This window comes from Diceros bicornis, chromosome 4, assembly GCF_020826845.1.
Source record: "Diceros bicornis minor isolate mBicDic1 chromosome 4, mDicBic1.mat.cur, whole genome shotgun sequence".
Classification (NCBI taxonomy): domain Eukaryota; kingdom Metazoa; phylum Chordata; class Mammalia; order Perissodactyla; family Rhinocerotidae; genus Diceros; species Diceros bicornis.
The window spans coordinates 30,772,496-30,800,181 of NC_080743.1; the positions used below are offsets into that span (position 1 = coordinate 30,772,496).

A 27,686-nucleotide genomic window follows, 5' to 3' on the forward strand; every position below is an offset into this window, starting at 1 on the left:
AATGTTCAAAAAAAATATTTATTTATAAAAAATACAATGGGATAAGTTTATGCTGAGAAATGCAGCAATAAATACAGGTGAAGAAAACAGAGCAACTCTACATTGATACATTGGCACAGACAGGAGGAGCACACTCACCCCCAGACCTAAATGCCTGCAGGCCGACTTTGTACACGCTCCTTCGGGAACACCACTCAGAAAGGATCTGCTCAGCTTAGGTAAGAGAATGAGTACACGTGTAATCACAGATGCACACTGAGCATGACTTTATTTCAAAATTAGCACACAATACTGTATAAACATTGATATGTCAATTTCTAAAATGCTGCATCTTAAATTCAATTGGCAAAGACCACATTTAGCTATAAGCATGAGTTTAGTCTTCCACGTAGAAACGAGATACTCAACTGTAAAAAAACAAAAAATAGGTTCCTATTGTTTGAAAATACCAGTTTAAGTAGAAGATTGTAAAAATGCATAGATCTTTCATAAAAGAATTGACTGTACAAGAGTACTCCCCTTTCACAGTATTCCTTTTTACTTCATATGCGAGTTATCGGTTATGCTGTAGGATTTAACTGTTACAGCACTAAAAGGCAACTATTTAGGGAAGAGGCAGAAAAAGGAAAAAGGAATGTATGTAAGGCAATATTTCTTTTAGGTACAATAAGCATAATAGTGTTTTAGGAAGACAAGATAAAAATTACTCAAGGCTAGCTTGGTTCTCACTGAATAAAAACAATGGCTAAATACAGAGCTGCTCTGTGGGACTCTAATAATCAATGCCTTGGTCGCCATATTGGTAATCTCTGGGGTAGTCATCTTGGTACTCGCCGTGATACTCATCTGGGTATTCTGCCTGATAATCGCTATCACTGATTTCTGACCCATTTGTTCCTGTTCCTTGGCTTCCATTATGAATGACAGGTTCTGTGGGAGCAGCACAGTATTTGGGATCATATACTTGCCGCCCCAGCCCATACACACTCATTCCTTTCTGGGAAGCGACTTTGTTGGTACCCATCTGTAGAGAAATTGTCGAGTTGTCCACTGGTTGTAATGTTAGCTTCTGATCGTAAATGTCTCTCCTGGTACCCGGTGCTGACATCCCCGCCTGGTATGAGAACAGAGTACAGGAGTTAAAACAGCAGCTAAAATCTGTTCTTGTGAATAGTTGATGAATTATGAAATTCACATTGAATGCGAACACTAATATAATAACTTTCATTCAGTTCAAGGGTAAAGCTAGCTTTCCAAAATATTCTGATGCCGAATCTCTCTTATGAAGCAATATTCATTGGCTTTCAAGCTGGGTCAGCCCCTCCTTTCAGCTCTGCTATGAAACTGCTATACAGCCTCAAACAAATTAACTGACTTTTAGTTTTAGGTTTCTCATACACAAAATGGAGACAACACCACCTACTTTGGATTGAGGAGGGGATTACACATGAAGAATGTAAAAACGGGGGCCAGCCAGGTGGCGCAGGCGGTTAAGTGCGTGCGCTCCGCTGCGGCGGCCTAGGGTTCGCCGGTTCAGATCCTGGGTGCGCACCGACGCACCGCTTGTCAGGCCATGCTGTGGTGGCGTCCCATATAAAGTGGAGGAAGATGGGCACAGATGTTAGCCCAGGGCCAGTCTTCCTCAGCAAAAAAGAGGATTGGCATTGGATGTTAGCTCAGGGCTGGTCTTCCTCACCAAAAAAAAAAAAAAAAAAAGTAAAAGACCATAACACTGGCTCACCTGAAAGGTACATTTCAATGCCTATTATAACTATATACACTATCCAGGTTACCAACTTCAAAAGCTTATAATACATTCAACAAAAATTCTGCAACACCGTAGAGCCGGCCACTTCAGAACAACCACACCCCTCCTTTTCAGAGTACGGTAACTCAAGCCTCATTTCTCCTTTTATGCCAAGCATACACTTCCAGATTTAATCATTAAAAAAAAAGCAAACTTGAGTTGCAGCGATGAGGCCATGCCCCCTGTGGCAGGATGTGTTCCATAGAGGGCAAACAACAGCAAATCTCCTCTGGGCTCATGAAGAAAAAGCTTTTTCAAACCTTACCCCCATTCTTGTTGGATGTGAGACCTGTCTGCTCTCAAATGGTTATGGGAACCTCCTGAGGTGCTGGTGATCTATTTTTAACGGGAAATACTTCCATCTGTGTGGTGTTAGAATACTGGCATTCTCACCGTGCTGCATTTCCATCTACTTATATTCACACATTTAATAGGAATGCTAGCTAAATAGTTCTTAGTAGAACACCAGATAATTTTACCATCAATTTAACTAAGGGCTCCTTTAAAAATAAAAGTCAGAAGCATTAGAATGAGCAGTCTACTTGGATTTGGAGCAAGAACACTGTAATAAACATATCTTTTTTCTTCTGGTTAGGTAGAAAGGCTGGCTGTTCTAACTGCCAACAAAAGCCATGAACCACGCCACACTTGCATTACTATAGAAAAGGTCCTTTGATTCTTTTGCTTTCTCAGCAAAACCTACTTTCCTAAAGGAATAGACTCTAAATATACCATACAAAAAATACCTACTTTGAACTTAGTTACTAAGACTAAGGTAAGTGCTAATTTAAATAGCCCTTCTGTACTCTTTGCTACAAGTAAAAAAAGGTATTGCTTACCTGGCTGGCTCCTTTGTTGGTGCCCATCTGCAGACTAATCGTCGTCTGGTCAAAAGGTTTGTCAGTTTGCATTTTGGGATCATAAAGATGCCTCCTAGTCCCATAGGCTGTCATACCTGCTTGGCTGGCGCATTTGTTGGTTCCCATCTTTTAAGTTAAAATTAGCAATAATTACCAGATGTCAACAACATATACGACACACAAAAAACTTCTGTTCTACTAATAAGATGGAAGGGGCACAACTGACAAGTCCCTTCCTGTGCTGAGGCTGCAATCAACTAGACACAAAATCTCCTCTCTGCTTCTACAAACAACTTTCAAGGTGCTCACTCTAAAAAGAAAAATTTCCAAAAAATTCACTGGATATGAAATCTCACAACATAATCAACCATCTAACACCATGCATACAGGAAGAGATGGATGGACACACAAAAGTATTCGAGTGAGGGGCCGGCCCCGTGGCGCAAGCGGTTAAGTGCGCGCGCTCCGCTGCGGCGGCCCGGGGTTCGCTGGTTCGGATCCCGGGCGCGCACCGACGCACTGCTTGGTAAGCCATGCTGTGGCGGCGTCCCATATAAAGTGGAGGAAGATAGGCACAGATGTTAGCCCAGGGCCGTCTTCCTCAGCAAAAAAAGAGGAGGATTGGCGGATGTTAGCTCAGGGCTGATCTCCTCACAAAAAAAAAAAAAAAAAAAAAAAAAAAAAAAAAAAAAAAAAAAAAAGTATTCGAGTGGCAGAATTATGAATGATTAATTTCCTCTGCTACTCTCCCCCCTACTCTGTAGCACAGATAACCAAATTAGGGGGTGTACCTTCTTCAGCCATTTCAAGGGACAGAGCAATCTTTGGCTAGACAACATGCTTTTCTGCTCCAGACATGTTTTGCATAAAATGTGATAGCAAACGCCAGGCGTCTTCTCTGGCAGCTTAGCAAGGGCTTCTTTAAGCTTTATCAAAATCACCAACATTTTCATGAGGAAAGAACCACATTTTATTCCTCCAACTCTCACGTCATGGAACAGAGTCAGAGAGGCAGAATGAAGAATCTGAACTCAACCAAGTTCAGAGGAACAATAATTAACCTCTCTTCCCCACTGGGAATAGCATGGCTTCAGGACTAACCAGTACACCCTGTTCTACTGGTTGGGGACATGTTTCTACTGTTGGTCTTTTTTCCTTAAAAACAAGATTTATTAAAGGAAAACTTTATTACTAAAAGTAAAACCTGTTCACTGGAGAAGATAGAAAAAAACATATATAAGCAAAAAGGAAAAGGAAGAAAATCATTATAATCCTATCATTCAGACATTCACTGTAAACACTTGCGTATATCCTTCTAGCCTTTCTACCTTGTGTGTCTGTGTATACATCTATAGATATAAATGTGTATAAATACACACATATACATACAAAAATAGGCATATGCATTTTTAAAATCAAATTGGGATCACACTGACCATAGTATTTTATAACCTGATTTGTTTTCCTTAATCTTTGAACTCTTGTCTATCAATTTTACATTATTAGTTCATTTTATGGAATTACCATAATATAAACAATTGACTACGGTTTGGGAATTAAGTTTCCAGTTTCTTGCCATTGATACAATTTTGTACTGTATAAAAATAAATCTATATGTCAATTATACCTCAGTAAAGCTGAAATAAATAAATAAATTCATTCACACAGACTCAGTAGAGAGAAGGGTACTATACCATGCAGCTATGGACAGTGAAGCCCAGAGCACAGTAGGCATTTAGCAATGGTGTTTTTGTGACACTCTCCAGGAGAATGATATGAAGGGGAAAAAAATGAAAATACCTGAATTAGGTATTCCCAAGGACTGACAAATTCTAACAGCACCTGGCTGCTATACCATGCTTTACTAGTATAAATAAATGACTCTGGCATTGATGTTTTGTAAAATGGCTTCATTTGGTCAATAACATTTAGGAATTTATCAAGTGTGTTTTCTTAAAAAATAAGACAATGTAATTAGGAAAAAAAAGTCATTTCCTGGAGAAACAACTGTCAAGTCAGACGGCATGTCTGAGGTTTCTTCTAAAACCAACATGGTCTCATGGGCTTTAAATGGACATAAATTGTATAAACCACATATCCATCCCCAAAACCCACATTATGGTCTATCTATGTATTCCTTATGTATCAGAGACACTTTCTCTAGTGAGAATTAATGACATTGAATAAGTAACTGATTAAGCAATACCACATTACTCACCTGCAAACCAATTACACTTTGGCCAGCTTTTAATTTTCCTTCATCAAAACGTCTTGTTTGTTTTTCTGCATACTTAACTCCAACGTCAATGGTTGTATGGAATCCTTTTGTTTTAGCCTAGACAGAAATATGCACACTCGCTGAAAAGGAATACTTAAATGGAGATTCTGCCAACAGAGTTTTACAGAAGGAACAACAAAGAAATGATGCTGTCCTTAGATGAAGACTTCATTTGGTAGGACCCAACTTAGGGGTGAAAACCATATTTAAGGCCACATTGTACCTCTGAAATGTGAGTATTCTAATTAAGCTATTCAGTACAAAGCAGCTGATGTCAGCAGCCTTTCCACAAAGCTGATAATTACAGAAGAGACCAGCTCCACCCTGCCGAGTCTGAACTCCCACAGGAGAGCAAAGATACAATTCATCACCAAGAATGGAGATTTCTTAACCAGCCATTAAAGACATATACGTACCAGACCTGCTAGAGCCACCAGTGTAGTCTGGACCTGGGTCATGTTTCCATTCTCAAAAAGATCATTTGCTTCAAATATGTCATGTGGCTTCATACCATAAGCCTGAATAGCTTTAATAAAGTTGCCAATATTCTCCAACTATAAAGAAAAAAAGTCATATAACTTTTGGAGCTGAATATTGACATTCATATTATCTAAGAATTCTAAGTCTTCATGACTAGGTAGAAGACACAAGGCAGAAAGCTACTTGGCAAGGATTCTTGACGAGATACACATTAAGCACAGCTCCTTCTGGAAAAAGAAAGAGTATTTCACGGTAGGTCACATAATGGTCTTTTTAATATTTTTAAGCAGTCAAGTTTTTTCAATTCTTTAAAGGCAAGATCTTCCTTACATGTTTTCAAGAAATCTGTGCCAAAACTATCCAGGGCTGGAATTTTCTTTGTCAAGGGTTCATAATTACCCACATTAATAAATAATTTATTATTTTAATTTTAATTTAAAAATAAATTTGTGGTTACTAAATGCTTATTCTCTTATATCTCAAAACACATACTCAAGACTAAATATCCCATTTTACTTAATCATATGCATTCATGAATAAGACTATGCTCAATACATAGCATACTATGTATGCTATGTAAGCATACTATGCTTTTTCCGTTGTTTATCTTTATGGTCTAAGTTGTATTTCTCTGTGTAAGCTGTGTCAAATCCTGAGAGTAGACAGACTAAGAAAACTTCTAAGCTAAACATCTAATAATCACAGAACTAATTCTAATTATGGAAACATTAAAAATAACACTGTAAAAAAAACAAATCATAGTCATGTGCACAAATTTCTGTTAAATGTCTATTTTGAACGTGTAATCAAGTTTTCCCTGCATAAAGAGTAACCAATTAGAACCAGAGGTTGCTGGTTTGGCTGTTACCTGAGGCCAGTTTAACGAGGACTCGTTGACCTTCTTCACTGAGCCTGGCTGTAGCTTGTTTATGAGTCTGAAAAGAAAAGTGTGACACCTTATTTATTGGTCACACAAAAACAAGGACTGGACTGTAAAGTTGGTTCCTTGAACGTCAGTAAGGGAAAGCATTAAAAATCTTTGCATAATATCAAGGTTTGACACCCCGGACTAGGAAGGGGGGCAAGACAGAGGCCTGTGGAAAAGACTGGAAGAACGGAAATGGCCACATCAGGGCCAAAACTTACTCGCAGAGGATTATGCCATCCTTTAAGCCCAGCTGAAAGTTGGTGCCAATGCTCATGCCTGTCACCTCTTCTATCCAATTGCGAAGATCTTCTTCTGCCTGGTGGTCATACTTGGAAGCAATCTGAAATACAAATTAACTAACTGTAAAAGAAGTTTCACCAAAGCAGCAAAACTGCTGACTTATGACTTGCTCTGCTTTAATTATCCATTGAGACCAAAGCTGTGATATGCAGTAAATTACACTCGGAGTTCACTGGTGAACGTAACCAATTATTACAGCTCCAGGAACTAATAAAAAATGTCTGGTTACGGCAGCGTCATGCAAAGTATTGAACAGCACTTGGAGAGAAGCTGAGATTGAGAAGGAGAAAATATAGATCAAGATAAGAGAGATTCCCATTCATGACACACAGGAAGTGACAAGCGTTAACAGCGGAGAACAATATGGCACCAGCCATATTAAATTTTAAAGATTAAGTCATTAATTTCCACAGTCCAAAAAATGGGTGGTAGCATTCTGACACATGCAACTATTTTTACGCAGCATCGCAACTGGCCAAGACGTATCAGTCTAATAGTTTTGTTGCCTGGAAAGTTCTGATGTTTCTATGCCTTCTATTCAGCCGAATACACACTACACCCTACACACACACACACACATGCACTTACACAATCCTCAGTACTAATTACTGTACTTACAGTACAATCCTGAAACTCTGTTTATGTAGTCTCTACCACAGTAGACTCCTCACAGGAAGGAAAGGCATTTAATTCACTTTTGGACCCTTAGTGCCTAGCATTGTACCTAACACTCAAACATTTAATAAAACTAAAAGAAAATTTGTTAACTCTTTACTTACAGAATGCTACGATAGAGGCAACATTACCAACATTGATGCTATACAATTATACATGCTAAAACTACCTACTAAACACAGGTTTTGAAAGATCTCTTCAGAATAAGACTATAAACCTCAATTTTTAAAAAAATAATAAAATTTAAACAAAACATTGTTAAAGATCACGTGGTCAAGTTCTTAAGCTATTCCTTCTCCTTAAGCCCTTAACAGAGGCTGGTCAATCAGAGTCGTAAAGGAGAAGAACAGCAGCTGGGAAGAAGGAAAGATTATGTGTCACTTTTCTTCTCGTTTGCACAGGTGAAAATGCCAACAACATGTAGACAGTGCCCGGGGGATGGGGATCGTGACGAGCTGGGGATTCAGCTACAGCACTGCTGGAGATGGAAATGAACGGCAGGAGTGTCTGCTTCCATAAAACATGATTAGGTTTAATTACTGAAGGAAATGAAATGGCATCGTGGCATTTCAGTCATGGAGAGGTCCTCTGAGTTCTAGTCTACAGCAGTCACAGAGGCTCCCTCTCCCCTCCCCACCACCAAAGGGCGAGGCTTCTGCCTCACCCCAGAAGGCAGATGATTTCACTAATTACTGTGTCATTCAGGGAGACAGCAGTCCCTGATTGTCTGCACTTTCCTCCCAAGTTAGGGAAATGGCTCTACACTTTTGACAGAATAATAGATGATTTATTTAAGCAGTAGATTTACTTAACCAGGATTATAAATGGAAATTCAATGAGTTTATATTTTCATATTAAGATAACTAACATTGTGCAATGTTTCCTGGATCAAATTTTGGCTTGGAGGTTAGTTTATAAAAGATAGTTTAGGCACAATATAAAGCTATTACCTAATGTGTGGTAATTGCCTGCCCCCTGGGAACCCTCATCCCCTAAAAACCGCACATCTATTCTGATTTCCTGCCGGCCTGGGTTACCTGGGCACCTGGATTTGGGAACAGGGAAGGAGGTGGTAGTGATGCTGGAAGGTTTTACCACAGGGACACACCAGCCTCTGATAAGCAGGAAGGAGCCATTACTGCTATTGCATCTCAGACAAATATTCTTGGATAATGTATCTCATCCAACATATCTATTTACATATGGCACCCTTAGAAGATAGAATAAATATAAATTGGTAGAAAAAAATTTTAAGATTTGGCTATATTTTCACACAGGAGTCTTGTTACAGTTGGCTAGAAAAAGAAATTCTCTCTATGTAAATTTGGGGGTAGGGCTATGGATGGAAAGGAACGGGCAAAGAAGAAAAGGAGAAACTAGTACTTATCAAGCATTAGCTATGGAAAGCACCCTCTCAGAGTGAGTTGAATTTTTTTCAAAAGCAAACCACTCTCAACTAGGAGATGCATTTCAATAAATCTAGACAGGAACCTGATGTGCTGGGGTAGGAGGAGTTCTGCCCTGGCTCCACCCCTCTTGCTATGGGCTATTGGTTAATTTATCTAACTTCTGATCCTTTTCCTGTCTATACAACAGGAAGACTGAATTCAATGAGTGCACTAGGTCTCTTCCCATTCTAAGTTGTCTAAACAATTTGGTCAATGAGCAAATATTGTAAAGAAATTCTTTCTTTTCATTTTTTCAAATATAGAGAAGGAAGTTGTTTTGGAGGGGTTTTGGGTTTTTTGTGGGGTGATGGTGGTGGTAATTCTTAACCAAATGAGACCAATTATTATTCAACCAAAAAAATATAAAAGCATATTTATACTTCCTTTGTTCAAAATGTGTCTGACAGATTCAATGCCACGCCCCAAACCACAAAGCGATTACAGATCTAACTTGAAATATCCTAGTAGGAAGAGAGAAATTTTTATCTTCTCTGTTGACCGTTCCCATCAAGCAAGTGAAGAGAGAAAAATCCAGGACTGGAGTCAGATGGAGCTGGGTTCAGACTCTGACTCGACCACTGACTAGTTTCAGAGTGAGGCTCTGGACAGCTGACTGTCTCTGAGACTTAATGTAATAGCGCATGCACAGAAAAAATTCATAACCACGTACAGGCAAAGCTCAAGACCCCAAGTGGTAAACTAAAAATGAAAACTAGGTATGCATCCACAGCATGTGACCGCTGGGTTTGACTTAGGGTTTTCCTTTAAGTGAAAAAGCAGCAAAGATTTTTCTACCCAAGTACTGCTAATATTTTTTAAATATGTGAGCTTTCTAGAGTCAAACTGGCTAAATAGAATTCAAGATTTAGGAATGTGTACTTGTTTTTTTTTTTTTAACTTTAAAATGAAAAAAAACAGATTCTTCTGAAATCATCTTGGAAAAAAATCTATTTCAAATTGTCTCTTAGCTCCTGCCCTGCAGCACTGTTCCACAGGATGCAGAAATCATAAGTGCTTCCTTTAAAAGTTTATCAGAACACAACCCAAGCAAATATGACTATATTCTTTAACAACGGGGGTTCTTTTTGAACTGTTTGATATACATATATTTTTAAATTGAGGGACTGAGAGCAATTAAAAATAAAAAGTAAGCTTTGGCCAGTAAAATTTATTCACTATTTTCATCTAAAAAGTTTTAAGTTCTGAACATCAGGCAGAAAATGCTGACATTTTCTTCCTTGCAACAAGTTAGCTTAAAAAATCAATCTTGGGGCCAGCCCCGTGGCTTAGCAGTTAAGTGCGTGCGCTCCGCTGCTGGCGGCCCGGGTTCGGATCCCGGGCGCGCACCGACGCACCGCTTCTCCGTCCATGCTGAGGCCGCGTCCCACATACAGCAACTAGAAGGATGTGCAACTATGACATACAACTATCTACTGGGGCTTTGGGGGAAAAAAAAGGAGGAGGATTGGCAATAGATGTTAGCTCAGAGCCAGTCTCCCTCAGTAAAACGCGGAGGATTAGCATGGATGTTAACTCAGGGCTGATCTTCCTCACCAAAAAAAAAACAAAACAAAAAAAAATCAACCTTATCTCATTCATACTTCATGACAATTTCACTCTAATTTGTTTAAAAGTCACTCTTCCAAGTTGTTTATAAACGTCATTTTCTTTACTCTTCTTCAGGATTTATTTGACCTTCCTAAGTGACTTTCACAGCCTTTCTCCCTGGTTCCTCCGAGTCCACAGCAGTCCCCTTCTTCATTTGCCCACATCTCATTTCCTCAACACCCAGAATTCTCTAAAGCGAGGCCCCCCCGACCCTTCTCAGGTCAAAGCACACTTGCAAACGACTTTTGTGCAATCTCTGAGAACACTTGCTGGAGGCTTCTCACTAACGCTCACCAACATCCTTCTGGCCACATACAATCAAAAGGTGAAGAAACTAAACTAACAAGTAGGATACACAGCCATGCACTGAAGCTTTAAAAAAAAAAAAGGTGAAGAAAATGAAGACTAAGAAAAAGGCATCTGGGGCATTTGTTCAGGTGGATCATCCTCCTGCCTTTCAGTGCTCCTGCCATTCAAGGCTCCACCCATCCTGTTCCTGCCATTCAGCGCCCCGCCCACCGTGCCCCATCCCCTGGTGGCTTCACTCGCTGCTCCTCTTTTCCTTCCTGCGCCTGTGCCAAGAGTTCACGGCCCAGGGCGGCTTCAGCCTTTCGCTCTCCCCCAGCTCTCTCCTCAGAACAGCTAAGAGCACTGGTGTGGAGTCACCCTCCGGTTCAAAGGCAGCGCAATCCTTTCTAGCTGCGTGCCCTTTCTTTTGGGTTTCTCAAATAACACTTACTTGTTTAAAAAAATTAATGGTACATAAGTTTGTAGAGCACGTACTCTCAAGGGGGTGATATGGCCCTCCAAAGGGGTGAAAACTGGTTCTTGTAGTGGGCAGTGAAAACAACCTTAGATAGTACAATAATTGTGACCTCCCCAACAAACTCTATGCCTTTGTATAAAATTTGGGTGGCAGTCAGGAGGCTTTAGACAAATGTCTAAAAAGGCTCTTTGGGAAAGCGATGACGAACACAAGGTTGAGAAACGCTGAGACAGAAAAAGTACAGGTCTCTCTTCACCTCTCTCCCCCAAATCCTACTCCCTTCCCACAGGTAAGCTCCCATCTGTCTGCCAATTCTTGTTCCAGACCACGTGCACCATATTACAGTGAATCGCGTACAAAACAGCCCTAGAAAAAGATCCCCTCACAAACACAAGCCCTGAGGGCCTAAACCTCCTAACAGAAAAGGGAGCCTCTAGATCAGACAAAGGCCTCCTGGTGCTGAGAAACAGCCAAGCCCTTCCTGGCCCTGAGGTCTGAGAAGATTCCCTCTCAGAATCCCTACAAGGAGATACAGAGGCATGAGGGAAACTGAGCTTCAAAAAACATCGCAACAACTGACCCGAAAGTGCCAGTCCTGCACTGTTTTATGTTGCTTCTCAGTGTAAGCAGCAAGCACGTAGACAAAGTATAATTTAGTAAAAAAGATAGTAGTGCACCTGGTATGAGGTAGTGATAATATTTATGCACAAGAACTGTCTGATGGCCCCCACTTACACCCAGGCATATTCTAGAATCTACTAGAGAATGTGTCTTTCTCATGTATTGCTTCTCACAATATATTATCACAGCACTTGTTAAAACCTAGAAGCAGACAATTCCAGTCTCTGGTGGTTACAACAGTGTCCCCCAAATTTCAGTCATGCCTGAACTCTTACTAGGCTACCTGTTTTGAGCCACCAGGATAATCCAGCAATACCCCAAACTCTCCAAGCAAAATCATACTCAATGTCAGCTTCCCTCTCTTTCCAGTGTTCCTTGTGTGTTGTGGATTCTTCCTTCAACTTCTTTCTCCATTACTCCTTCCTTCTGTCCTTCGTTCCAATGGCTGCTATGTACCAGGGAGGGTTGAAAGGCAAAGTCTCTGCCCTAAAAGCTTACATTCTAGTGGAAAAAGACAAATGCCTATTAAATAAGGTGTGTTAAGACATTTGCAAAAAAAAACAATAAAGTAGGGTATTTAAAATAAGGGAGAATACAACTACAGGGTCCAACACAGTCTCAAAATAGGATCTAAAAGATTTCCATCTGAAATATGACGTCTCTTCCCTTCTTTTTCTTTATCACTTGCCATTCTTTTTTTTTTTTTTTTTTGGTGAGGAAGATCAGCCCTGAGCTAACATCAAATGTCAATCCTCCTCTTTTTGCTGAAGAAATCAGCCCTGAGCTAACATCTGTGCCCATCTTCCTCTACTTTATATGGGACGCCGCCACAGCATGGCTTGAGAAGCGGTGCATCAGTGCGCACCCGGGATCCAAACCTGTGAACCCTGGGCTGCCGAAGCGGAGCGCGTGCATTTAACAGCTGTGCCACAGGCCAGCCCCTTCACTTACCACTCTTGATACCTCATGCAAGACAATATCTACCTTGACCCCCCAACCCCATGGATCCTACAAACACATAACTACCTTTGCAAATGTTTAAAGTATTCACATTGGGGATACAACAGACTATAAAGATCACATGCCTTGAAGTCAAACTTCAAAAACTTCCAAAAACTGTGTTCCCAATTCCAGTGTGACCTAAGTAAATAACTTAACCCTGGTGACTCCATTTCTCACAGGTAGTCTCCTTCCTTCCAGAGCCGTTCTGAGGATGAAGCCTATTCCATGGGTAAAGAGGGGGCCCATCTCAAGGCCTGACACGTATTGGAATTAATGCACTCCATTCATATCAGCTTGAGTACAGAGGTACAAAGCTTTCTATTAACTGAACCCCACTGCAACCTGTTCACTTTATTATCTACAATTCAAAAAGAAAGTTCGACTACAGACAAGCCTATCTCAGATACTGCCCATCACCATCAATGTTCATTCCTCTCATCTCGATGCTCATTCCTACCTCTCTTTACTCCTCTCTCTACTTAGAACATCTTTGCATCCCAAATTCTCATTCTTTTTCAGATTATTGCTGATGAAAAGGATGAAGCAAGTATTTTTTAAAAAGCAGGCTTGTATCTTATAGGGGCAGGGGTGGGGATTCTAGAGAAAATCACTTCACATTTGGGACAGTAATGTCAAGGTAGATTGCACGCTGCATGCCTTCCTCAAGGTCATTATAGAATCTGAGATTCATGCTATGGGGTGAACTTGCTAAAGACTTGATGGGGAATGATTATATATTCCAAAGCTATAGAAAATCACAGTTGCCTCAGGCAAACAGGAGTGATGCCTAACAGCATTTTAAAGTTGTTTAACTTTCTGTGAGGTACAGCCGGATCTTCAGATCAAGGTATCAGCATATAGCACCAGCACATTTTTTTCTTCCAAATATGTATGGGCAAATAAATACAAAGACATTATGACTCGATGTATGAATATTGTGAAACTGACAAGAAATTAAAGCCTTTAAGATAACTTAAGAGGAGTTGGTCCAGGGCCTAATACAAATAAATGATAGGAAAAACGCAGAACAAATAAAATGTCAATTTTGTCTTCTCTATCTAGAAAATACAGACTTCAGATTACAAAGTTGAGAACACACATAGTTAAAAGTGGATTTTGAAAGTTCAAATCTAAACAAAGAGGGAGCAGCATAGAGGCTGGATTCCCAGAAGAATCTAGAGTCAGAAATAACGATTAACAAAGATACACATATTGAACAGCTCACCCACCATGTGAGAAATGTTGGCAAACCATAACAGGAACTCAGAGATGGACCCAGTCCTTCCCCACCCCCACCCAAAAGGCAAGGGCCTCTATCACAGGCTGAAGAGCCTGGCTGTCATGCTGGAGTGGACTCCTGGAGAAAGGGTGTGTGGGCACTTGGCCGGTGGGGGGACAGGGGACAGACGGACAGGCATCACCAGTAGCCAGTATGCAAGGCATATCCAAGAACACCTTTATTCGTCTTTGTACCCTTAGAGCCCATGCCTGGCACACAGTGGGTACTCAATAAATGATTTTTCATCCCCTGATCGTATTACCAGACTAGGGAAATGCCACAGATTTAAAACTCTATCTAGTTACAGAGAGGCATCTGCATTTGAAAGCTGCTGGATTTTAGGGGCATCACATCTCCTCAATCTACCAATCTAGTAATCTTAGATGGAGCACTGGGGACATATTTGTTTTACTTTCTGATAAAAGTCCCTTATGTCTATGGCACTCCTTCAGTCCAGTTTGGTAACCCTAGAAGTAGGACCTGGTCAGAAGCCACAACCATGCCCACTGTGCTGACCTCCGTCAAGGCGGGGGGCACTCCCGTGATATGAGCCTTGAGGCTGAGATTTAGATTTGTTAGCTTCTGTTTTGGTAATTAATGATTTAAAAACTATTGAACATACTTAGTAAACTTTAGAAAATTAAATTGGAACTAATAAAAAAGAAAATTCAGATTCAGAAAGATCCTAGCTTGGGCCAGACCAGTGGCCTAGCGGTTAAGTTCGTGTGCCCTGTTCCCGGGGATCCCGGGCACGGACCTACGCACCACTTGTCAACCCATGCTGCGGCGGTGTCCCATATAAAGTAGAGGAAGATGGGCACAGATGTTAGCCCAGGGCCAATCTTCCTCAGCAAAAAGAGGAGGACTGGCAACGGAGTTAGCTCAGGGCTAATCTTCCTGACAAAAAAAAGAAAGATCTTAGCTTAATAAATGAATTATTCAAGATATATGTAAAATCTTGCCCCAAAGTTCTAGAACTGACTAGTACTGCTTAGTGAGCCTAAAAAAGCTAATGCTATCTTGGTCTGCACAGGTCTACAATTCTATGTATAAAATACTACTGCTTGTCTTATTTGTTTGATTGCAACAGCCTCATGAGGTAACCAAGGAAAGGACTATTCAAATGAACAGGTGTGAGAGGAGTACGTGAACTACAAAACGTTAGGCAACATCATCGTCCCTACTTTAGAGAGAGGGGAAAATCAACTTGCCAAAGCAAGGAAGAGTATCCTCCTCGACATGGAGGTGCCTGTCTCCCTCACCAGGTGATTATGTTGATCAAAACAGAATGAGTTAGTGCTTTGTGGTCAAACAAAGGAGTTAGTTAATAATCCCACTGGACACTGGTAGGTGAAACCATATCCATGCTATTACTGTGATCAATTTTGAGTGTGCTGCACTCTAAAAGGGCACACTGAGAAACTGACATCAGTTTCTAGAAGGGGCAAACTGGATGGGGAAAAAAGATTAGAAAAATCATACACAGCCTATTATGAGAGACAGGTTAACCAGGAGTGACTATATTTGACCTAGAAGGGACTTTGGGGACAGCAGATACAGGCTAGTACCATCTACATATTCAGATGGAAGTCACAGAAGAGGGAGTCAGTTTATTCTGAACGGCTCACAGAGGGCAGACCCAGAGAGACGTGCAGAAATTCTAGAGAGACGGGTCAGAGGCACCCAGGAATGGAAAGAGCACGTGAGACACAGGCAGAAGGAGACCCACAAGAAGGCTTGCTGGAGAACATCCTCTCGCTTTGGAAGGAGGCCGACTGGTCTTGAATTTTATGTCGCTGTAGAGATCTTGCTGAAGAGGCATCTCAACCGAAGCCCCACAGGAAAACAGATGAAAAGGGAGACGCTCTTCCGGTTTTTGTCTTCTCTCTCCTCTAGAATATTTAAGGGTCTACTTCACTCATCACAGTATTTGCAGCATCCAGATCTTTTGCTGCCATCCAGATTTGCAAGCACTTGTCTCCTCCGCAGGCCTCCAGGTGCCTCCTAAATACCCTGTGAGTAGGGCATGTGGACAGCACTGAAAAACTCTCTCTTCTTTTTCCATAATTACAAGCAACATCGTGGCAGTCACTTTTCTGTAGCTTTGGAATGTATACTCACTCCTCATCACCTATTTAGCAAGTTCGCTTCACAGGATATCTCGGAGTCCATTATGGCCTGAGGAGGCATGAAATCCACCTCCACAGCCCCAAGAGTAAATTGTATTTACAAAGAACTCGTCTCTACCGACCTGGGACACTCGCTCCACTCCGAGATCACTGACCACGTTCACCCAAGCGCTCCCAGCTGCCTACCCCGAAATTGAGTCAGAACACACACCACTCCCTTACTCTGAGCTACTGACGGGACAAGGGCAGAAAGGAGGCCAAGGAGAAACAGATCCGAGCCTTTCAGCCAGACTTCAGCCTATCTGGAGCTCCTCTTGGCGATCCAGAGCTAGACCTCCAATCGAATGCCTTTTCTGCTTACTACAGTGGAGTCTGTCCATTTGAGAGAGACGGCTTTACACAAGCAGCGAAGAACAGAGTTGAAACACCTCCTTTCAAACGTAGGATAGAGGCTGGCTAGCGAGATTTCACAGTCTTACAGACTATGAAATGTGCAAGATACCATAGCCTTTTTCTCCCCAGTGAAAATTAGATGATATGAAATCAGGACGGAATTTCCCATTTCCTTTTTTTAAAAAAATTTATAATTTACCTCATGAAATAGCATACAAAGATATACGATGATCAGGGCCGGCCCCGTGGCTTAGCGGTTAAGTGCGCGCACTCCGCTACTGGTGGCCCGGGTTCGGATCCCGGGCGCGCACCGACGCACCGCTCGTCCGGCCATGCTAAGGCCGCGTCCCACACACAGCAACTAGAAGGATGTGCAGCTATGACATACAACTATCTACTGGGGCTTTGGGGGGAAAAAAAAAAGGAGGAGGATTGGCAACAGATGTTAGCTCAGAGCCGGTCTTCCACAGCAAAAAGAGGAGCATTAACATGGATGCTAGCTCAGCTGACCTTCCTCACAAAAAAATTAAAAAATAAATAAAAATAAATTAAAAAAAAAAACAGAAAAAAAAAAAAAGATATATGATGATCAACTTTTTGAGACCCCAAGTAAAAAGGTATTTGGTTCATGGGGCCGGCCCCGTAGCTTAGCGGTTAAGTGCACGGGCTCCGCTGCTGGCGACCCGGGTTCGGATCCCGGGCGTGCACGGACGCACTGCTTCTCTGGCCATGCTGAGGCTGCGTCCCACATACAGCAACTGGAAGGATGTGCAGCTATGACATACAACAATCTACTGGGGCTTTGGAGGGAAAAAATAAATAAATAAAATCTTTAAAAAAAAAAAAAAAGGTATTTGGTTCATTTTGCTTTAATGGGGAGTATGAAAAAAGATGAAGTCAGAAGTAAGGTTCAAACACCTGTATGCCACCAAGTCCTCCATAAACGCCACCAAAGACAGGACAGATGCAAACTAGAGTCCAAGCTTCTTATATGCCGAGACAAAGAAGGAAATGATCAGTTACAAGATTGACAGAGTTCTTAAAAGAAAAGCCGGCAATCTGACCACGGTTCCTTTTTCCAGTCCTGAAGCCAGAGAGGACCCTGTGGTGAGGTCACAGGGCACCCTCCACATCTCTACAGTAAAGCTGACTCCACATTTTGCCTGACTGTAATGCAACCTGAGAGCACAGAAAAGGAGGGAGAAGGGAAGTTCCTCTGGAAGCACTGCATCGTCTGTCAGAGCGTGGCTCCCAAACAGAAAGGTCTCAGAGATGATGCTGTGAAGACCTGCTATAGACACCCAGGCACAAAGAACAAAAGAAACCCAACTTTGCATCCCTTCCAGACCAAGGGCCAAGGGAATGAGGAGAGAGAGCAGAACCCGGGCTGCAAAGGGGCCTCAGCAGAGAGAAGCAGCTGCATCAACAGCCTATTCCACACGCAGGCGTCAGCCTGGACCGTCGCCGCCTGTTCCTGCTGCCACCGCCATCAGACAGCAGCTGCTCCACGTGAAGAGGAACACAACAAACGCAACGGAAAAGGAGACATCTTATCCACCTCAGCTCTGTGTTTTCCTGGGCCTCTTCCTCTTTCCTTCCCAGCTTTTCACAGCAAACCTTCTTCTCTCTGCTGCTTTGCTCCCACCCACCAAGTGTATTGAGCCCTTCTCTTTATCTGGACCATCAATGGGCACAGACTATCACCCATCTTGTCTGAAACAAGCGCATCTTTGGTTGAACCTGCTGCCAGCCTCAAACATCGTCCTGTTTCTCTTTTATTTCACGACAAACCTCTCCATTTCCTCACGTAGTACTTCTTCCTAACCCCCTTCGAAATCTGCTGTACTGAAGATGATCTCTCAAAATGTCACCAGGGACCTCTCAGTAGCCAAATCCAGTGGCCCGTTTCCAGTCCTCCCGGCCTCTGCGGCACTCCTGGAGGCCCCTCCAATCTCTCTTCCTCTGGCCTCTTGTTGAAGGACACCATCCCGGAGCTTTCCTCTCTGGGCTGCCTTCTCCTCTTCCCCTTGAAAGATACCAACTCTCCCCGAGTTCTGGCTTCAGATTAAAATGGTTAGGAGCATGGGCTCTGGAGACTGAATGCTTGGGTTAGACTCCCGTCCCCACCATGCTTCAGTTTCCTCACCTGTAAATCAGCGATCATTAATAGCACTTACATGAGAGGGTGGTTAGGAAGAATCAATGACTTAATTCAAGGAAATCTTAAGAACTCAATAAATGTCCATCCTCATCCTTCTATCTATGCTTTGCTGGCCACTCCTGTCCAGATACTAGAAAGATTTCCTCCTTTCAATATATCATAAAAACCAATTACATGACACCATTTGATAGCCATTTTCATAAATCATTTGGATGCTGCCTAAGTTTTCTATTTAAAAAACTATTTATATTACCAAATAATTTGTAACAGAGATGCCCTCACCTCATTCCCGAGCCTCATCCTGCCGCCAGCTCTCACCTGAGTCTGGCACGGGTGACAGATGGAGTAGGGGTCACGGATGTCAGTGACTCATGATGTGACAATAAAGCACTAAAGCAAGTGACTTGAATTTTGACAAGGCAGCTCTGAAATATTTCTGTTTTGTTTTTTTAACACCAAGAGGAGATCCACCTTCTCTTTCATACCACTGGTAGGAAGTATAAACTAAATTTTTTAGAAAGCAATTTGGTACTACCTATAACACACTTAAATGTTAGGGCAAAAGTTATGCACTTTTCTACACAAATACTTTTAAAGGATATATCCACCAGTAGGTAAGCAGTGACTAAATCATGGAAATTCATACAACAGATTATAATTTAGTTTCTAAAATGGTCAAACAATATTCAAAGCTGTACAAGTGGTTGGGTGGGGGTAAGGGATACAGGATACTTTCACTTCTTTACTTTTATATTTTGGTACTGTTTGCATTCTTCACAACAAATATTTCGTTCACAAAATAAGGATAAAAAAAGAGATGAGGTTCTCACAGGCAAGGAAGATGGCACCCAAGGTAGATGCATTATCTTCACGCAGAGGTGACTTGCCCAAAGGCCAGGGGCTCAGCAGGGATTCAGAACCAGGACTGGCTCCAAATTGAAGTCTTTTCCTCCATCGGATGTTCTCCCACCCCCACTCTCCTAACCAGCTGAGAGATAGGAACTCTCTATACTATACAGAGTCTGTGCTGCCTGCTGGAAGAGGATTAGGAACAGAGAGCAAGGTGGTGGCCTGGACTCTGTGCTTTCCACACAGAGCCCTTCCAACTCCTGGAGAAGCGAGAGTGCGTCCAAAAGTAGCCCCACCATCACCGCGTCAGACTGATGCCCCACGAATACGCTGCGGAGTTCGAGAGAGCACTGATTCCAACCAGCCCACGGGAATCTGCAGTCTCCAAGGGCGTTGCATGGTTCAAAAGTTCATAATAAGCTATCTGGCAGAGATGTCTCAGACTAAAAACACTTTAGCATTTAACTCTTCCACAGGCCCCTGTGAAAAGCAGCCTCCTACCACATACACGTTTTAGAAGTTGCTGTAAGAAGGCCTGCAGGAAAGGGTGTCAATGGCAGAGCCATCACTGAAAGGAGAAAAAGAGGAAAATTAAAAAATCAAGCCCAGAGAGGAAGAAAATTAGAAATGAAAGCCTGGCTGGCAAAGCACACGCCTGTGTGTGTGGCCGAGGTGAGGTGGGGGTGAGAGGTTTTCCATACAACATCCAGGTCTCTGAAGAAAGGTAAGGAAAGAACAGAAACAAATGCTCTCCAGTCTCCAGAGCAGAGAAAGAGCCCATTCAGTCTACACTGGCCGCATGTGGCCTGTGAAGAGCAGCCGGAGAGTTCCAGCTCAGCCGTCAGGGCCGAGGACCCCGACGAGCGCACAATATGATGTTTAACATAAGTACCATTTCTACAGTCGGTTAGAACTATGATTGCTGTTGCTATTTTTGCATTCAAAGTAGAATCACATGTTTGAATGATGAGAGACTTACTACACATGGTATTGATTATTTTCTCTCCGATTTCCTCCCACGTGAAACAAAAGGAGGGAGGGAAACTGCAATAATAAAGCACACTCGCTCTCCGATTGTGGAGCCTTGTGTAGTAGTAAGCAGGCTGAGAGGCCTGGGGTAATGAAGAAAGAGCAGCGTCCAAACATTTGGGAAGGGGGACAGAAGAACCCACAACGAAATCATAGCCAGCCCTGTCTAGCCACTCCACAGCCAGGATCCCCTGGAAAATGTGTGGGGGAAGAGAGGAAACTAGCCATAAGTGCTTAGGGTATGTCTTTTGCAGGAGTCTGTCCAAGCCCAAAGGGCCTCCTCTTTTCTCCCCACTCTCGGCCCGGATTCCCCAGCCTTCCAACAGTCACACTCACACCCTGAAGCTTCCTGGTCCTGGGGGTGGAAGGAAGATATTAAGCTCCTTCCCTACCTCATGGGGGAAAACTAAGAATTAGTCTTCTCTACTCATGGACTTAACTTCACACAGGTCTAGGTAGAGCCTTCAAAAGACCATTTAAAACTGAAGTGACAACCAAGATGTAAACACTAGAAGGTAAATATGTTTATCAGTCCATTGTGGAGGAATATGAGCCTTGTCTGAAACCAAGAAATGAAAGATGTATCCTGTTGAGCAGAAATCCATCTCTTAGGAAGAAAAAGCCAAATACAACCAAATAAAGCCAAATAATACCATGCCCAGAAAGCAAGGCCTCAAGCTCTACACAGAAGTCCACAGCCCTGAGGGAAATGAGGACGGGATGAGAGACCCCGGGATTTCATGAAGGGAACGCATCGCAGGCTGCCAAGGGGAGGACTCTTGGATAAGGACTCCGGGGGCAGATCGTATTCCTGACACAGAAGCGAAATAGAGCAGCACCACTTGGCATTGTGGTCCCTTATCTGCCAGAAGCCTCATTCAGATACAAACAGATGGAGGAATAATGTCCAAGTCCTAGAAATAATCTCAATATCTAGAAAATAAAAGAAGCTCAGGAGAACACAGGACTGAACCTAACCAGCAGAGAACCAGCCAGCAAAATGGAACAAAGGCTAACATTTACATGATGTATACTTTTGGTTCCAGGCATTATTCTAAACACTTTCAATGGACTGTCAATCTTAATTCTCCCAACAACCCTATAAAGGCAGGTACTACCGTAACCTTATTTTACAGATGAAGCATAGATGGGTTACTTGCCCAAAGTCACAGAGTATGGGGCAGAACCAAGATTCTAACCCAGTCTCCACAGTCCACGTTCTTAGCCACTAGGTTCTACTTTCTCACTGACAGGAACCTGGAGACCCACCAGACATCTTCAAGTTCACAAGGATTCCCATGGTCATATGTTTTCATAAAATTTGCAAGATATTTTTGTACTTTTTGTAATGATGACCTCCCAAACTGTATAAGCTTCAGGCCCCACAAACAACCTGAATCTACTCCAGGCTCAAGAAATCCTTAACAAAAACTTGAGCACAAGCACAAATAAATAACAGCTGAGAGCCCCCTATGGCTAAGATTCAGAGTTAAGGGGAACCAGTGCCCGTGGTACATGCTGTAGGAGGCTAATGCCTAGAATAAAATGAAACTTGCCCCAAAATTCTAAGGACAAGCTCCCTCCCACCACCAGTCTACTGAGAAGGCAAGTAAAGCATTTCCTCACTCTCCTGTATATAATGGTAATGACTGGCTGAAAAACCCAAACCATCCAATTGTGCTTTTTTATGTCACCAATAATATTAATCATGGTTCACAATACACTTTTAAGTGAAAAGAAAACACTCACTAACCCTCAAGATGCCAACCTGGAAGCGAAAAAGGCATAGGGGAAAAAAGGATATACCTCTCGCTGATGACAGTAGTAGCTATGTCTTCATTGTCAAGCTTATTTTTGAAAGCTAAGAGTGGACAGAGGCAGACAGTACAATTTCCACAAAGGAAAGAGTGTAAAGAGCTGTGGGTCACAGGGCAGTGAGCATGTTAATGATCCTCATTAAAATTCCACAGCAAATAAATCTGATGGTTTTAAAGAGGAAGCATGGTAGTGCTTCTCAATTCAGCAAAATGTATCTTCTTTATCTGTTTTGGCCAAGACAGGAAAAAAAAAAAAGGAGGTGACCCACAACAGAATGTCCCTACTCAGAGACCAGGCTGGCTGAATGGCCACTGTGCAGGTGGTCTCCTGGGAGATGCAGGCATCCGGCAGAGCCTGGCAGAGGGGACCTCTACTGTTCCTCCCTAATTTGGGAGTCTAAGAAAGAACCTCAGCAACAAAGAAGAATTATCTTAGTGATAAGTTTTCAATGTAATGTTAACTAACAAAACATCACACTGCACTACAGAATTCCTTTACGAAGACTACTCTGACAGGGTTAATTTCCAATTTCTAGAGATAGTAAAAACTGTTTCTGATGGATAACTTGATTAAATCAACAAATATTTACTGAGCATCTACGATGTGCCAAGTTATATTCTAAAATACAGATCTTGATTTATTTCATCAGTAAATAAGATAGGGATCCTTATCGCTGGTGGAGACAGACAATAAACAAACAAAAAGTTTTGAATTAAAAACTTACTTCCAAACCGTAAAGTTAGGGGAAAAAAAGCTAAAACTAAACCCATCTATATTTTTACCACGATTCTGGTGCTCCAGCAGCAAAACAAGGCAGACCACCTTAGGGTACAATTTATATAGCTGGAGTCCACAATCTCCCTAGGGTTACTGATCAGGGGCACGTCTGAAGCAACTGCTTGTCCAAATGGTACTGGGCAGGCAGGCTGGCAGGGCTTTGTGGGACATTTTGGTCCTCTTTAATTATTACTATGTGACTGTTTAACTTACTCTTCAATGACTTACAATTTTAGTAACACATCTTCCAAAATGGTTTTTAGCTGGTGAGGGCTACCATTTGGTAACCAAGAATGATTCTGTGAGAAGCTACTTTGCTCCAATCAGACATTTCCGTGGGAGCAGAAAACTGTCAGACTGTGCATTCCAATTCCATTCTTCTTAATATTTCAGTTAGGCTCCCCACAAAAAACATACCAAGGTGAGATCATTTCAGCTCCACCCTCTCCCCCCACAACTGATTTCCTCCCCTCTCCCTGAGACCTGTAGCATTTGCTCTAAGACGGGTGAGGGTATGCTTCATTGCATCCTCCACTTTACAACAAACTACTCTGACTCCAACATCTTGTTCAGAGCCAAGTGTCAGGAAATGCTATGCTTCCCTTGAGGATCTGTCATGTTTTCTCATGGCTTGTAAGGCATAGAAGTGTGTTTCCTTTTCATTTCGGTCCCTAAGGTGCAGTCAAGGGCCTGGGTCAACCTGCATAATACATGTAGGACCTTATTTGCTTATGCATGCTTCCACCACCACCAACACCCCCCGCCCATTGAACTACATACACCAGCTTCTGTATCTTCCTTGACGCTTCCACTCTATTACGATCTTTGTAGATTGCAAGTTATTGATCCTTCTGTCGTTATTAAAGAGACGTAGTTCATAGTCCAGGCTGAAGGATTCTACTTTTTTAAGCTGTTTTCAAATATCGTCTTGCCCATTAAAAAAAGAATTAAGTTCGTATATTCTGCCATGTATTATCACCTTGTCAAATACTATCTTAAGTTTACAAACTTTTTCCCTGAAATCTTACTAATTGAAAGTATCTAAGATCAAAGACTTTCTCAATTCATTGATGAACTGCTTTTACAGCTGGGAAATAAAAAGACCAGTCTTATCTAATAAAAATGGAATTCGTAAAGAGGCAGTGACATACAAGTCTAAGAAATATAATATCAGTACTAATTTTCTATTACTAAGGACGAATACCTACAAATTTGTCACTGAGTACTTGCTATAAACCAGACACATCTCAACCATGCAGTGTTTAGGGGTGGTAGCTATTATTTCCCCCTATTTTAATGATTAGAAAACCAGGACAGATATCAAATAACTTGCCCGACATCATGCAGGGCAGTAAGTGGCAGAGGGGGGACTAGAACCCATGTCTGCTTGATTCCAAGGTCCATTCCACACTGCCTCCCCACAATGTTTACACGTTTTCCTCTTTGTTAAACGACGTTTAAAAAAAACAAAAAAACCTTGCATTTAAGCGACATATCAGTTATACAATACATTAAAAAAAAAAAAAAAGGCAGGAAGGAATCAAAAGGTGTCCAAACCAAGCAATGTCAAAGTTCATGTGCCACAGACCCATTCATGTGGCATTCTGAGCCTTCAGTCAAAATGCAATACCTCCTACTAAGGCTTAGCAAACACAGGTACTTGATTTCCAAGCCCACAACAGACTGAAACAACGTTACATGAAAAATCATGACTTCAAGAAACAAAAAGTGGACAGCAAAAAGGGGGGCGTTGCGCAGACAATGGTGACCTGCAGTAGAACATCCGTAAGTAGTTCACTCTTAGAGTTAAAGGTCTTAGAATAGTCCAACTTTCTTCTGTGATCTTGAGCAAATCACACCCTTTCTGAGCTTCAGCATCCTGATCTGTAAATGATGTTGGATAATCCCAGCAACCCTCCCCACCTCACAGGGCTGCTCTGCTGTTAAGATCAAAAGACTTCCTATGAAAGAACACTGTATGAAAGGCCCCTATAAATGAAAAGGGTTATTAAAAGATGGGTTTGGTGCTTAAAGGGATAAACCCACAGTTATATAAACCCCAAGTTATAACTAACTTCGCGAAGGTCCTGAAAACTGAGCTTTTACTGTTTGTAAAAATTTATAATAATTATAGCGATCTAGCCTCAGTCTATGCATTTCCTTCAGTCTGCTCAATAATAACTAGGAAAGGGGCAGAAGCTGCTTCACTAGTCAGCAAAAAGAAATTAACATGGATATTAATATCCAAGAAAAGTAAGTCACTTGAAGGACTGCCAAAGTTATCAGAACCTCATTTACAATGCAAAAGGTAGAGACTCAACTGCCGCCAGCCAAGAATCACAAGGGCGAATTAAAATTAATGTGCGCAAGCCAGGCTGGGGTATCACAGCCAACAGTTTGGCCGCGCCGATTCCTCTGAAAGGATTCCTAAAGGTCCACTTGTAAGCCTTGGAAAGTACTGGAACAATCATACACAAACCACTCACTTTTCTGTTCTTTAAGAAGAAAGTTCAGGAAACTGTTTTCTAATAAGGGCAACACACTTGACAAGGTAAAGAACATAAACATTGCAATTTTAGATACGTAGACTAAAATCAACTCAAAGACTTCAAAGGCTTCAAAGACTGTTCAGAATTTATTAACAACTGAATTATAATATGGTGCGCAGACTATAACACGGAGTGTGAAGAGCCATAACCCTCCCTTGGGCTTTGACAACGGTGCGCTTCATTGCCTCTATATAATGCACTTCACGCCGCGTGCACCCCCAACACTGGGACGTTACAGCCCTGACAATGCCACTGTATTCCCCCAGCGGTCGGACGGTGCGGTGGCAATCCTGACATGCTTCGGTTCCCGGGCGGTTGATGGGAATTAAACCACAGCAGCCCTCCTTTGTGGCGCTTTGGCCAGAACAGCAGAAAGGAGACAATGAGCGTTCTGTGCGCAGTTCCGCGCCGATTGGCTGGTCTCTCCCCCCAGAAACCCCTGATGTCATGGGCTTGGAATGCAGGGAGGGAGGGAGGAAGGAGAGGATTTGGGGAGGGGGACGCCTCTCATCTCTTTCCCAGACCAAAAGTCCCAAAGATAAAACCAACGCATTCTTATGCTAAGCAAAGTGGCAAAACTGAGCGTAACCACAGCCCGATCTCTCCAAACTACAACCCGCCTCAGCAAATAGACCCTAAACAAAAGCAACCCACGAAGATATTCTTGATATCGTTAAAGTCTAATGTACTACAGACTTCTCAAAGTTTTATAAAAAATCTCAAGTCTACAGCAGCTATCACTCCCAGAGCAGCGCGCTCAGGCTTTGTCTGTTTCCCGCAAACGCAGCAGCAATTGGCTGCAAGGCACCGAGATTCAGATACCGCGAGGGGTCCTGGACGGCTCCGTTCCTCCAGGGGTCCCCGAGCTCGGTGGGACGCTCAGCGGGCTCCCTCCCCAGGAAGAGGCCAGGAACAATGGGCGGCCCAGTTTGGCCACGTAACCGCCCAACTTTGCCCGCGGCTGAATTTAGCCGGGGGATTGGGGTGGGAAAGGCGCAGGGTCCGCCAGCAGCCCAGGCCAGGGCGGATGGCGGGGGCTGCTCGCTGGGTCCCCAGCCGCACAGACGGGCCCCACCTAAGGGCGAAGGACCAGACAGGAGCGCCCTCTTCCCGGAGGGGCGCGTCCTGCAGTCACGATCGGCTCCTGTAGCCGAAGGCCGGCGCTGCGGGATTCCAGGTGCCCGGGAACCCACCGCCCGCCGCTAGTCCCCGCCCGCGGCGCGGGAACAAAGCCCGGAGAGCGCCCGGGAGCCGGCGCCTCGAGCCCGGGGACAGGACCGGGACACGCGGCAACTCTCGCGCCGCCCCGACGTCTCCGCTTCGCGAAGCCAGCGAGCCAAGGCGCGGGGACGAAGCGCGGCCCAGCGCCGCCCCTGTCCCAAGGACCCCCGGGCGGCGTCCCGCATCCCACCTCCCGCCCAGGGGGCGCCCGCGCCACCCGACCCCAGGCGTACCTTGTTCTTGACCTCGGCCGAAAGCCCGTAGGAAGGGCCCTTGTTGAAGTGGGTCATGGTGGTTCGGGCGGCGGGAAGAGGCTGAGCTCGGGTCCGGGGGTTTCTCGCACTCGCCTTCCCCGCTGCTGGCCCCGAGGAGACACCGCAAGGCGAGATGCTCGGAGCTCGCTCCCCTGGGTTGGCGCAGGAGAAGCCCGGACGCGGCGGCGGGGCGCGGGCGGTGCCTCGGCGACTCAGTGCGACTGGGTCCTGCAGAGCCTCCGGGTCCGCTCCGGAGTCCCCCACGAACTGGCCCCCACCTCCTCCTCAGGCTTTCAGGGATTGGCCGACGGGCCCGACCAATGGAGGGCCGCCTCCTCCCGCCTCTCCGGCGAGGGGCGGGGCGGCCAGTTGAAGGGCCGCGCCCCCTCCCCGCGCCCCCGCCCCTGCCTCACGCCACAGAGGCCGGCGGCGAGAGGGCTCCTCCTCCGGGCCG

General features: G+C 43.5%; 1 protein-coding gene across 1 annotated transcript; it reads right to left on the minus strand.

Moving 5' to 3' along the window:
• CNN3 (calponin 3) lies at nucleotides 1-27,480 on the minus strand. The gene is made up of 7 exons (XM_058538581.1): nucleotides 27,212-27,480; nucleotides 6,572-6,693; nucleotides 6,294-6,360; nucleotides 5,362-5,499; nucleotides 4,886-5,002; nucleotides 2,647-2,793; nucleotides 1-1,114 (listed from the first exon to the last, which is right to left on the minus strand). The coding sequence occupies exons 1-7, from the start codon at nucleotides 27,266-27,268 to the stop codon at nucleotides 773-775; spliced, it is 990 nt and encodes a 329-aa protein (XP_058394564.1). The 5' UTR covers nucleotides 27,269-27,480; the 3' UTR covers nucleotides 1-772.
• Between the last annotated feature and the right edge of the window lie 206 nt (nucleotides 27,481-27,686).